Raw genomic sequence first — 13391 nt, forward strand, 5'->3', positions numbered from 1 at the left:
GGTGGAGATAACATACTTGCAAACGGTGGAATCCAGGTAAGTGTGCATGGCTGTGGCTGGGGGAACCAGGCTTTCTGCTGGGGATCCTAACTCCCCATCCACTGCTGCTGGGCACGGGGGGGTTCCTAGGCTTGTCCAAGACTGAGGTCCAATAATGTCTTCTGTCCATAGCAACCATGCTGGGAGTTGTAGTCTGGTCTGGACATGGTTGTAGTGTCCCTCAGCACAAGTGTGGACTGGGTCTGGGGTGTGCAAGACTGGGCTAGACTCCAGCACCCACTGGTGATTGTGACAGCCAGAATGGATGTAGGATGGGCCGGGCTAGGTCTTTGCCCCTGCTGAACCAGATGTAAGCTAAGTCTGTGTGTGGACTAGGCTTGGCTGCACTGTAGCACCCAACAGTAAGAGCCAGAATTGATGAGGGCCAGTCAGGAAAGGCTACTGTTTCTGCCAGGATGAGAGGCAGACTAAGTAGGGCTGACCCCTGGACCTACCAGTGTGCACGAGATCTGGCATTGATAGAGGTTCTGATGGAGGAGCTTGGGAAACTTCCCTATTGAGATACAGTCCCTGCAGGTGAGCGCAAGAACCAAGAAAGGGAACAGCCCAGACCAGGTCAGGGAATGGTACCAATGGGCTTATGTTTGGCTCAGGTCTGAGGCAAGCCAGGCTGGGCCAGTTCACATAACCCACTGGCAAATCTGAGAACCAGAATGGTATGTGAGTCATACCGGGTCAGGCTGCAATATCAGCCAGTTCACATTAGGGCCAGGACTTGGGGGCTGGCTGGGCTGGCTAGGCTGTAGTCCCTACCAGCATGAGCTGGAACTGGGGGTGGGCATGGCCAGGCCAGGCTACAGCATCAACTGGCAAATGCCACAGTGAGGTGGGCCATGCCAGGCTTGGCCACAGCACCCAACCAGCATACATGAGACCCGGGGGAGAGTAAGTAAACCTGATATGGGGGTTGTAGGGAGCTCCCCTGCTGGGCCACTATTCCCACTGGAGAACATGAAAGCTGGGATTGGGAGCAGACCAGGCCAGGCATGGCTACAACACCTGTTGGCCTACATGTAAGCTGGATTGGTAACAAGTCAAGCTGGGTAGACTGTACCTACTGTACATGCATAAGCCAGTGTGGGTGTGGTTTGTTGGGCTTTGCCGCAGCATCTGCTAGCAGATGCTGGCATGGGGATGGGGAAAACTCTGTTGAGCTAAACTGCAGTACTACCTGGAAAGTACAAGATCCAGGAGTGGGAGTGAGTCCATTAGGGAAACAGTGGGCAGCTCCCTCTTGGGTTGCAACTCCCACTGGTAAGCATGAGAACCAGGACTGAGACAGGCATGGCTAGACAGAGTGGAACCCGCCAACACATGTGTGGGCTGGATAATGAGGCTGGTTGGGTTGAACTAGGTTTAAATGACCATTGACACGTATGAGAGCTGAATTGGATGTGGGACAGACAGGATCAGTCTGCTGTACATACTGGCAAGCACAGGAACCAGGGCAGGTGGCAGGCCTAGTGGGATTTATTGAGTGTCACCCCAACTAGGCTGCAACTCCCACTGGTGTATGTGAAGGCCAAGTGTGTTGTGTGCAGGGGTTGGACTGCAATACCCATTAGTTTGTGTAGAAGACAGGGCTGAAGACAATTGACCCAGCAATTGCAAATAACAGTGTGCATGAAGGTTGATTTGGGCAACGGACTTTACCAGACCCTGTATTAGTGTGCACACACAAGAATCAGGTCTGGAATCACCTCAGATAAAGTTTGTACAACTGAACCTCTGGACTGAGAACCCCAACCACGAAGAGAAATGCAAGTTCCATGGTCTGACCATGGAATGCATGTGTCAGGGCAGGGCCTCCTCAGTGGGTTAGATGGAGCAGTGGGCAGCATATCCAGAAGCACATGGAGGATATGGCAGTACACTGGAGCTTACAGAGGACACCTGGTACCGTATCAGAGGACAGAACAAATCAATCAGCTACCCTCAGCCAAGTGTTAGCAGTGAATACCTGGTCAAACAGAGACTCTGAGTTAGACTATGTCAGCCAGTAGAGTCTGGAGAGATTTCATCACGATTGGAGTGGCAAGATGGGCAGCAATACAGAACTGTTGAACTGTCAAAACCACTTGATCAGGACCCTCAGAGCGTGCCCCATATTGGGGACCCTGGGATAGTTGGGAGGCTGGGTGGGGCCTCTCCTCTTATTTCTCCCCTCCCCCCAGATGTAGGAAAGGAAAAGGAATGTGGGAACAATGCTCTCACCCACTTTCCTCTAGCTCTTGACCCTTCACACCCTGATCAAATATGTGAAAATTATAAAAAATAAAATTTATACAATTTTAAAAGAACATGCTTGCAAGCAGCCATAAATAAAAATTTTCTTTCAAGCTCCCCATTTTTGCAAAGGTTGTTTAGTTTGGTGGTCAGACCCTGGGTATGTATGTCTATCAGTGACCAAACAAGAGGCAGTTATGAGCTAGTATTTTTGTATAGCAGGTTTGGGTGCTGCTTGCATGCCATATTGTAGTTCCAGTTCATGTCACAGATGCAACACTGTGGTCCAGCTTCATGCTGGCCTGCCTGAGAAAGTGATGGAAGAGGGCTCAAGTATTTGGGCCTCTGTCACCAAATGAAGGACCTATCCTGGCTTTGGCCTGGCCCAAACCCTGCATGTTGTAATCATTTGGAAAGTGAATTGGCATTTGACAATATCCCTCTCTCATAAGTGAACAAATCCTAACTTAATGGGAAATTGTTCATCAGACACCATCTGTCTCTGAGCAGCACTGAAAAAAAAAATAAGAAAACAAAGGTTAGGAGATTGGTTTGCAGAGAGATCTCCCTGTTTAGGCAGAATGAGAAGCATTTCAAGCACTGAGACTTAGCAAGATCTGTTAGGGAAGAATTTTACCTGTTTTGAGGCCCAGGTAGGCAGTAAAGACTCCTCAGATGAATGGCTTGGGAATTTACTTAGTCCACCAAAGAGAAACAATACACAACATCCACATAAGGGCTTCTAGTGGACATTTATAACTGTGTTCTTCCTCACGCCAAAACCCTGAAAGCAGCAACCCACCTGTCCATCAAAGGATGAATGGGTAAGCAAAATCCATACAACAAAAAATTATTCAGCCATGAACCAAAGGAACTGCAGATACATGCTACAGTGTGGATGACCCCCAAAGGCATTACGCAAATGAAGGAAATTGACTGCAGACATCTGTATATTTATATGAAATGTCCAGAAGAGCAAATTTAGAGAGACAGACATCATTCTCTTGGCTGCCTAGAGGGTTAAAGATGGGAATAGGAAGTGACAGTAATTGGGCACAAGGATTCCTTTTGGAAGTATTAGAAATATTGGAAATTGTGTCATGGTGATCATTTCACAAGTCTGGTAGTCTAAAAAACAGTTTTTGCTGAATTGTACATTTAAATAGTAATTTTACAAGATAAAAGTTGTTACTTCACTACAGTTGTAAAAAGAGTTGTGAAGGAAAATCAGGATGGTGGAATAGAGTAAGGGCACATTTAAACAGATGGAGAAACATTAGCCAGTGTGAAGCAGAGAGGACACATTCCAGCAAATAGGAGAGGACAGAACAATAGCACAGAAGTACCTGGAGACTGACAGATATGGGAAAGTAGCGGACACAATGGTGTGGTGTTGCAGTGATCAATACCCCGTGGCATTCAGTGAGCGGTGATCTGAACTGCACAGGCAGCCAGCTGGGAAGGGACTTTCACTGGGAGCTCAGGAGGTAAAACCAGACAAAGAACTGCCCATCATGCTGGTCTTTTTGATTTGACCATAAGCTGGGATAGAGTGGCGGTGCGGGAACAGGGTGGATTTCACAGCCCAGTCTGCCCCCTAGAGCCAAATTCAACACCATTTTGTGTAGAGAGTAAAAGGCTATGGGACAGAACTGTGCATGCATTGGGCTGGGCGTGAACTCATTTCTGACTCAGTGAACTGCAACAACCTGGCATCCTATAGATTCCACCCAAAATAGGTCTGAGTAGCCCTCAGACCTAACAGCCAGCAGATCAAGAATTCCACTAGTGGCACATCAGGCGCCATCTTGTACAGTGTGGAAAAACTTCTTAAGACTGTAGGGACAATAGTGAGCTGCGCATGCACTGAGCTCAGTGCATTGCATTGGTAACATATCAAAAATAATACTGACTTTGGCATCATACAGGTCAAAATGGGCTGTGTGGCCCCCAGGTTTCGACAAGATCAGCACCACCAACAATCTAGCTATTTAAGACTCCTGGTGTCTCCCTAGTCCTGGGAACAGCTCCAACCAGAAGTGGAAGAAAGGTTGTACAGACAATGGTGCAGCCTCAGCATGGTATCACAGGAGGTGGAGACTGGTGAGCCAGGAGCTGGGGCTATGGAGACCGTAGTGGAAGCCTAAATTAGAATCCAGATCTGGAACTCACTGGAGGGAGGTACAAGTGACTGCAAACCAAGAACCGTGTAAAAACCACAGTAAGTAAAATCGAACTGCAGACCAGTGGATGACAGCTTAGAAGCCTGCCCCGAGGAGAAGAATATGATAACCAGAAGTACAATGACCAAGAGCAAAACAAGAGACACACACACAATGAATATTATTGAAGACTCCCCGGCAAAGGAGCAAAAGCCTTTGCTAACCTCAGAGTTAACTGAGGAAGACATTGAGAAAAGTGGCAATACAGAATTTAAAACACTTGTTATAAAGTTTCTTATCAACAACAAGAAGTATGTAATGCAGAAGTTCAAGGAATTTAAGGAGTATGTTACACAGGAAATGAATCAAATGAAAGCTGATGTATCAGAAATTAAGAATACAGTGGAGCAAATTAAAAGTATAGTGGAAAGTCTCCAAACAAGAATGAAGGAGGCAGAAGAAAGAATCTCAGAATTGGAAGATGTTTTCTCTCACCAGGAGAAAACAAGCAAAAAGCTAGAAGCAGAGCTGGATCAGGCTAAAAAAAAATTGTTCAAGAATTGAAAGACACTATTAAAAGGCCAAATATAAGAGTTTATGGGAGTCCCAGAAGGTGCAGAAAGAGAAGCTGAATTTAAAATGTACTTAATGAAATAATACATTTATATTATATTAATAATATAAATAATAAGGGAAAATTTCCCTAATCTAGAGAAAAAAAATGGGAAGCAACATCCAGGAGAGGCACAGAACTCCCAACAGGGTTGACCAAAAGTGATCTTCACAATGACATATGATAATCAAGCTCTCTTCAATTTAACATAAAGAAAAGGTCCTTAAATGTGCACGTGAAAAAAAAAATCAACTGACATACAGGGGAATGGTAATTAAACTTACAGCTGAATTCTCAGAGGAAACTCTACAGGCAAGAAGAGAATGAAATGACATATTCCAGATTCTAAAAGCAAAAGATTGTTGGTCCAGAATAACATACCCAGCAAAGCTTTCCTTGGTCTTTGAAAATGAAATGAAATTCTTTGACAGTAAAGAAAAGTTAAAAGAATTTGTCTCTTCCAAACCTGTCCTACAAATGATACTTAAAGATGTTCTCTTGAAAGAGAAGAGGAATAGCGCACAACAAAACCAAAGGCAAATGTGAAGAACATCCCAATAAAATAACAACAGAATACTAAATCAATGAACAACCCATTGCTAAAATGACAGGACCAAATTACCACCTATTTGTATTAACCCTGAATGCAAATGGCTTAAACTCATCAATCAAATGTCATAGATAAGTAGACTGGACTAAAAACACAAAACCTATCTATTTGTTGCCTATAGGAGACATATCTCACCAACAAAGATCAGTGGAAACTATATCTCATGGATTTTGATGGGTTTTTTGTTAGTTTCATCTCTTCAAAACTCTCATTAAATTCTTCACTGACTCATAGATCATACAGTAGCATCATTTTTTCAAGAAGATTCTGGTTTTCTTTTTCATTTCTTCAGCAACACATTAGTCATTCAGTAGCATGTTATTTAACTTCATGGTATTTTTAATTTCTTTTTTTCTTCCTGTTGTTTTTGTATTGTGGCTTTTCATTTAAGGGGATGTATAGTAACTGTGTAATGGAGACTATCATATCCAGATGTGAGGATGCAATGCAATGTCTACTTCCAGATCAAAGACAGACTCCCAATGAAACTGTTAAGTATATCTTGACAATAGGATGTTGGCTTCTCTGCCATTGTCCATGCCCACAATGATGGATCTATGACTGTTTATGAAGAACTATACTATGGTAGTAATATAGGGGAACTCAGTGGGAAGGTGTGAAAGGAAGTTTGGGAGGGAGGAAGGGAAATTCTAGGGCCTATGGAATTGTATCATAAAATGATAATAATAAAAATAACAAGATTGTAAAATAAAAAGAGTTGCATAGACCTTATTGATGTAGATGTCAGTTGAGGGAGGGCCTTCCTCCTTTTCTATACAATGTTATGCCTTTCTTGCAGGAGGTGTGGGCCATGCCAGCTAACAGGTAGACTTTGCTCCTGTTCTGAGTTCTTACCCTAAAGATGGGGCTCTCCCTGGAGACTTCTTCAGAGTGAGTCAATGGTCCATTTATTTTCAAGGAATCTCATACAAGAAACATTACTGAGCACTTTTATGGGAACTTTAAAATGAAAGCAAATGATTTTCTAGTCTTCCATGTTTTCTCATGATATCAATGAATTTCATACAACAAATATAAAATACACCCCAATAATTTTCTCTCTCAGGGTTCAGCAGTGGACAACCTAAAGAATGAAGAATTTTCCCCATGTTCCAAAGGAGTGGAAGGATGGCCTAGGGTTTCCTTCTGCTGAATAATCATTACCTCTAGGTACTGCCTCTTCTTGATGGGAGAAAAAAAGTGTGAATCCTTGATAAATTTGTGGTGGAAGAAATCACAGTGTACTGGTAATTACGCATGTGATAGAACTGAGGCACAATTTCAGTAAACTCCCTGACAGCCCTTAGAACTCTGAGACAGAGCTTAGAATGGAAGTAAATGCACAGGCATGTTTCCATTTCTCCATCACACACATCACATGCTTCTTTCTCTGAAAAGTTCAATGGAAGCTCCTCCAGCAACAAAACTGAAGTCATCTATCCACCAACATTTTTGCGTGTGAATTAAGCAATGTAACAGAGCATTCAGAGATGACACAGCTATAAGAACATGCTTCACTCCATGATCATAGCATCTGACAGTACAGCCATTGGTCCCAAGTGTATCATTGTTGCATTACTACCAGAACTGCTGGCCAAAGAAAAAGATTAGAATGTAAGGTCCAGTAAGACCATGAACAGAAGGATTGTAAACAGGGAGGGAATATGGGAGAGTGAGAGTGAGGGTGAGTAAATAGTCCTTCTAGTCATGTTCGAAGGGCCAAAGGACAGGGACTAGAAATGGCATGAAGCTAGTTCAATATTGATTTTTTTTTTAAGCAATCCACGTTGGCTCTTTGAGTTCTGTAAAGGACTGAAGTCAAACACAGATGCATCACTTGATTTGCAGGTGACATGTAGGCAAGTACTAAATGAGAGTTGCCTGCACTTGAAGAAGATTGGAAAGGCTTTTGAGAAGGCATACTGCCATCCCCGCTGTAATTGCTTCTCTCTGAAACCTGTTTTAGCATAAATTGTACAGCTCTGGTGTACCTGAAGATGGCTTTTCTGCATTTCAGTGGTGGGGAATAAGGGCATCAGCTAATCAAAATTCTGTGTGGCTCAACATGTGTTCTTCAACTAATTGTATCCATTGGGTATAAATTTGGTTATGCACTTCATTTACACAGTTGGTCAGTGGACATTGGGCTTTGCCCTAGTGCCTCCAGAAAACCCCACAGCTACTCCTGTAGCATGCCAAAACATAGGAAGATTGGCCAAGATGACAATGAATTATTATATCACCATCTTTCTCTCTGCCCCTCAGCAGATTATATGTGCTTTGGGGGCTCTGGATTTGGCCTCTCCTTTCCCTCAGAGCCTTTCTATCCTCCAAGGGTAACCTAGGACCCTGACTTCTTATCACAGCTCACGCCAGTTAGCTTTCTGCAGAATTCTTGTGAAATAGTCCGAGTCTCTCCAGCCTGCGTATGTCTGTTCTATAGCTCCTTCCCGGATCTGCTTTGTCACTCTCTAATAGACTGGTGTTTGAAAATCAGGAATTGTTTTCACGTTGGTTTGCAGAGCACGCAAGGCTCAAGGTGCATGACAGGTGCTGCACAGTGGTTCCCAGCTGACCAAGGTGCTCTGCACTGCACTTAGACCTTGAGATTTGCTGCCATGTACCAGGGTAAATAAACGCATGGTGAAACACAATGTGATCCCAGATGCACTGTGATGCACAGTTTTGAGTGTTACCTTTCTGTGTATTAGTAGTATTCCCTTTGTGGGAGGAGTCAGATAAAATTCAGTGAGTAACTTCCTTAATCCAGATCCAGAGAAGCACGGCAGCAATACAAAATTACATAATTGGGCAATTTTCTCTTTCATTGTAGAGGCGACATGGCATCATTGCTTAGTTCTCTTCTGAGCTTGAAAGTCTAATTTGCTGTAATGAAAACATGAAATGAAGAACATGCTGTGAGCCAGAATTGATTCAGCACCCCTGGAGCCCATTTTCCAGTCGGAAGTGATTCTTGGAAAGATGCCACGTACTTCTACGTGGACTGCCTGTTCAACTCCATGATCATCTTTCCAGTATGTCTTTGATAGCAAGTCTCCCTTCCCCCAAGCCACTTTGTATATGATCCCAGCCATGAAAGGTTGCAGAGGCCAGTGCCACATGGCAAGTGATCTGTGTAAGTGGAAATGGATGTGCTGCCATCTAAAATTGACTTTACCTTAAGTTGTGGAAATTCACCAGTAGCAAAGTCCAGAAGTGCCGGTGGGAGGGCCTGTTATGCGGTGCAGCCAGTGATAGTGGGCAAATGAAATTTAGCTAGGTCCCCTATCAGCAATGGAATGATAATTCAATCCTCAACCACTTCCCCCATGTCCTAATTTAGCCAGAATATTGGATACAGACAAGTCCAATTAGTCTAGGCATTTTCAGCTACAAGCCCAATTCCTGTTCCTGCCCATCCCAATGAGCGCCAATTAACTCCTTAACTCACAACACTTAGGTATTCGCTCCTGCCCACCTGTGACTCACCTATCAACTGAGAGGGGATGGTATTGCATTGTTATGTAACCACTCCCCCAACAAGCCCCTTTAAAAGGCCCAGGAAGCAGGGGTTCTTGCTGGCTCTCTCTTTCTCTCTTTCTTTCTGGCCAGGTGCTTCCATTACACTAGCACCTCAACTCTTGGCTGACCCAGGACAGGTGATCCCCTGAGCATGGTCCCTGTGTACTGCTTAGATAGAGCAATGGGTATAATAATGTTTCTGGTTTGTGCGCTGTCAGGAGTTCCAGGAGGGGTGAGCCCTAGCAGTAGTGGAATGTGGGCAGAGAAGCCAGGGAAAGGTCTATGTCTGCAGCTTTGTAAGTGTGTCCAGGTTCTTTGTAAGTGTGTCCTGGTTATTCGTTGCATGTCTCTTAGGATAACTTATATTGTTGGGGAAGCTGGGACATAGGTCTTGAGCTTACTGGATGGACTTAAGGATAATGACCATTTGTTCCTTTTGGGATTATGATCGGTTGGATTATGATTGGTTGGATTGCTGTATGGACTTGTGATTTGCTATTGTGCACTATTATCACCAAGCTTGGTTAATAATGACTCCTTAATAAGCCTTAGACATGTCTGGTGTGATCTTGCTCACACGCTGCAACAGACCTAAAGCTTCATGATGGGGGTCTGTCTTCCTGTCTGCCATCCCGCACTTCTCCCTGCCCTGCAGCCTGGGCAGGAGAGATCAACTTGGCCCAGCCACACCGTGGGACTTTCAGGGCTCTCCAACAAGGACATGGCCTTGCAAAAGAAGTTAGAGAAAGAGGGAGATGAAGTATTAACAAAGTAGGCAGTGCAGCTCTTAGACATGCTGCCTAGTAGAATTCCAGGGATTAAAGCACATTCTTGCTCCTTGACTAGCTGTATTGCTTAGGTTTACCTTCCCCTAAAGCATCTGCATGCATTCCCTAGTGCTTAATACTGGGATTAGCTAACACCTGTAAATCAGCCTATACGGACTTGGAATGTTGCCTCATAGAATTGTAATGTTTCAGAAAGTATGATCTGCAAAGCTCGGCTTAATGATATTAAAGTTTTTAAGATTACTGTTAAGTTTAAGCAATCTAGAGATAGTAGTCCCAATCGACTCAGTGTTCATTCTTTGTACTCCCTGTAGCAAGGTTGACCTTGTGTGTGCCACCCCCAATACCCCTTGTCCTTCAGTTCGGTATGAAGCAAAACACATGAAAGGCAGAAATGATGGCTTCTGGACGTGTGCCTCTGTCCCCAGCTACGCCAGGTGACTGACAGGTCCACAGCCATGAATGAAGGGGCCAGCAGTAGAAAGGAATGTCTTTCCACCTTTCCTCAGCCAGCCACGGGCTGCAGCTGAGTTCCAGAAATCGCACTGCTCAGAAACAGAGCATTGGTGGCTGTGACCTAACCAGCCCAGCAGCTCCATGCTGTGATTTGTAAGTAAACCTGCAGAGTGGGCCTAGAGGCCCTCTGCGGGAAGCCAGGAAAGCAGACAGAAAAATACAGGGGAAGTCCATTTACTGCTTCAACATGCAAAACAAGGGCATCCTGGCCTCCGTGCCATTAAGTGACAGGGAGAAGGATCTGTCACCTGCTGGGACCGCAGCCTGTAAGTCCCTCTGGTGGGAATCCCCAGCTCCTAGCACTGCCTAGCGTTTAGGAGCACTTCGGTGCATCTATGCAGACATAAGCAGGATGAAAATGGTTCAGTCAGGCTACATGTTCTGGACAAATGATTTACACACGCTTGCACGCATACTACTATTGAAATCAAGTTCTGATGGAGGGGTGGGGCCTGTGTTTGTACATTTGCAACCAGCTCCTCAGGGTAGACTGGCGAAGGACCCTCGGACAACACCTGGAGAGCAGTAGTCTAGGAGAGAAGAAACTCGTGGCAAAAGTCTTCCATGGGCGTTTTATTTCACATGGCTGCCCCCAGTGCTGCCCCTGCGCCTGCTAATTTCCTGTCTCCCAGGTGACTGGCCACGGGGGCACCCCAGCTGCCACTCGTGCCGCCAGCTAGGGTGGTGAGGCGAAGAAGATGTGCAGGCCCAGTTAACAGCACCTTTCTTTTCCCTAGGGGAGGAGCGCCCCCGGGACTCCCCGGGCCCGGCGGAGGCCCAGGCGCCGGCTGGGACGGAGACTGGAGGGAGGACGAGTCACCATTGCTGGACATGCCCCCGGGCGCAACTCAGGAAGATTTTCTGGGGCGTAGCGGTTGTGCTGTGCGTGTGTTCCTCCTGGGCGGGCTCCACGCAGCTCGCCAAACTGACCTTCAGGAAATTCGACGCGCCCTTCACCCTCACGTGGTTTGCTACCAACTGGAACTTTCTGTTCTTCCCGTTGTACTATGCGGGGCACGTCTGCAAGTCTGCGGAGAAACAGTCTGTGAAGCAGAGATTCAGGTAGGCGCCTCCGTGGCTGGTAGCCTTCCTACCTGGAGCTGTCCCCTCACCCCATGATGCTCCGGGCTGTCCCCTGGCGGCAGACGCTAGCACTGGCCAGCGGTAGCCAGTGGTGAGATGAAGGTAATTGCACCTGCTCTTGCAGCGGGGTCGGGGTCAGACTTCACTAGCTAGGGAATGACACCATCCTCCGCTTTTTGTCCCTATCAGCCAATGGAGCTCCTATATAAGCAGCAGGGGCAGGCAAGTGGTCGCTGATAGGTTCGCAGAAAGCATAGCAATGGAAACAGAGCTCTAACTCAAGTGAGATGCAAACCACCAGTCCCTGAAGCCAGGTGATTTGGCTGCTTCCTGTAGCTTACCTCCTTGGAGATGTTCAACAGTGAACCTTCTTGATTCCGTTTCTAACTCAAGACACTGTCTGCTTCAAGAACATGATTACATGGGGCTGAATGCTGGTGGGAAAGTGTGATCAAAACCAAAGGAGTGTCTGAGCCTTGTTGATGGTGTTTGTCCATATGGAGTCCTTTGGAGTGCTGTTCCTTTCCAGATGAGCCCAGACACCTGAGCTCTATCCCCTAGGTTGGTATACTGCAGGGCTTCCACAACCCTCCCAGAAGTTAGATTGTTTCTGTGGCCCATGCCACTCATCAGTGCCTTTGGGTTCACTGCATGTTTGCACAGGGTGGAGGCTTTCCACTGGGCTGTGTCCAAAAGTGGCCTTGCTGGAAAAAAAAAAAGTAGAGATGAGTGCTGACCAAATGGACCAGTAGGCCCTGAAAGCTCCTCTTTGATCGTCCCCCACCCCCTAAACAAAAACTGCAGGTGGGAAATTCTTCCCTTCTCTGCTGTTACTTTGTTTCTACCTCCTCCCCACCCCATCAAACATCCCATTAAAATTGCTACTTCCCATTTACCCTCTGCTCCAAACTTCAGCTAAAATCCCTAGAAGTCACAAGATCACTAAAGACATCACTGGGCCAAGGAATGAAGTGTTTTGGGTAAGAACTTCTAGTCTAGACTTGGACTAGAATTTCTTTCTGGGAGTCTGAGAATAGTTGGAAACACAGGTGGTGTGCATTTTTCACATTTGGCCTGGCTCCTGCAAGAGACCAGTTGTCCAGCAGAGCACAAATTCTAGAGGAAGGGGCTCTGATAGAGCTTGGAGGTGAGTCACATGATGAGCCTCCTGCTCTCTCCTGGTGAAACAAATTCAGGAGACAAGACACAGGGGCAGGAGTGCTGCGACTCAGAGCAATTGCTCATGAAGCAGCCATAAATTGCTAAGGAGGCACTTAGTGCACCTATGCTGAGCAGCAGCCAAAACCAAATGCAAACACACAGATTTAGAAACACTGATAGGGGCCCAGACTCACCCATAGGCAAGTGTGAAATAACAGCCCGCCTCTAGTCAAAGCAAAAAACCAATGCTCTGTAAATTATGCATTTTAGAGTCAGTAGCCCAAAGTGCATTTAACTTGTAATGAGGAATTTTTCTTTAAACTGGCCCATAAATATGCACTAATTTTATGGGTCTCTTAAAATATGTTTTAACTGACTAAAATTGTATGCTGCTGCCTGTAGTGAAGGGCTAGAAGGGAGCTGATGCAAGCTTTCTGAGATGAAAAGGCTGGCTCCTAGGAGATGAAAAGCTCATTCCACTGTAACTTTACCCAGCTGGCCAGTAAAGTGCCACACACACCTGCACAGGTAGCACCCGCAGCTGACACAAGCATGAGCCATGGCTGCTGCTTAGCCAGAGGAAGCTGTCACTGCCAGTCTCTTAAGGCAGGCCCAGCACCAGGTAACCTAGGGCACTGAAAGTCTACCCT

The 13391-nt window shown here is 45.8% G+C and overlaps 1 protein-coding gene across 3 annotated transcripts in view; it reads left to right on the forward strand.

Moving 5' to 3' along the window:
• Window positions 1-13391, forward strand: part of SLC35F3 (solute carrier family 35 member F3) — a 320392-nt gene that overhangs the window by 244585 nt on the left and 62416 nt on the right. For all 3 annotated transcript variants that reach the window (XM_004578528.4, XM_058669359.1, XM_004578529.4), the window contains one exon: window positions 11235-11559. In XM_004578528.4, the coding sequence (XP_004578585.1) occupies window positions 11235-11559 (325 nt within the window). The remainder of the gene's footprint in view (window positions 1-11234; window positions 11560-13391) is intronic.

Source organism: Ochotona princeps, chromosome 10 (genome assembly GCF_030435755.1).
Source record: "Ochotona princeps isolate mOchPri1 chromosome 10, mOchPri1.hap1, whole genome shotgun sequence".
In the NCBI taxonomy this organism is placed as follows: Eukaryota; Metazoa; Chordata; class Mammalia; order Lagomorpha; family Ochotonidae; genus Ochotona; species Ochotona princeps.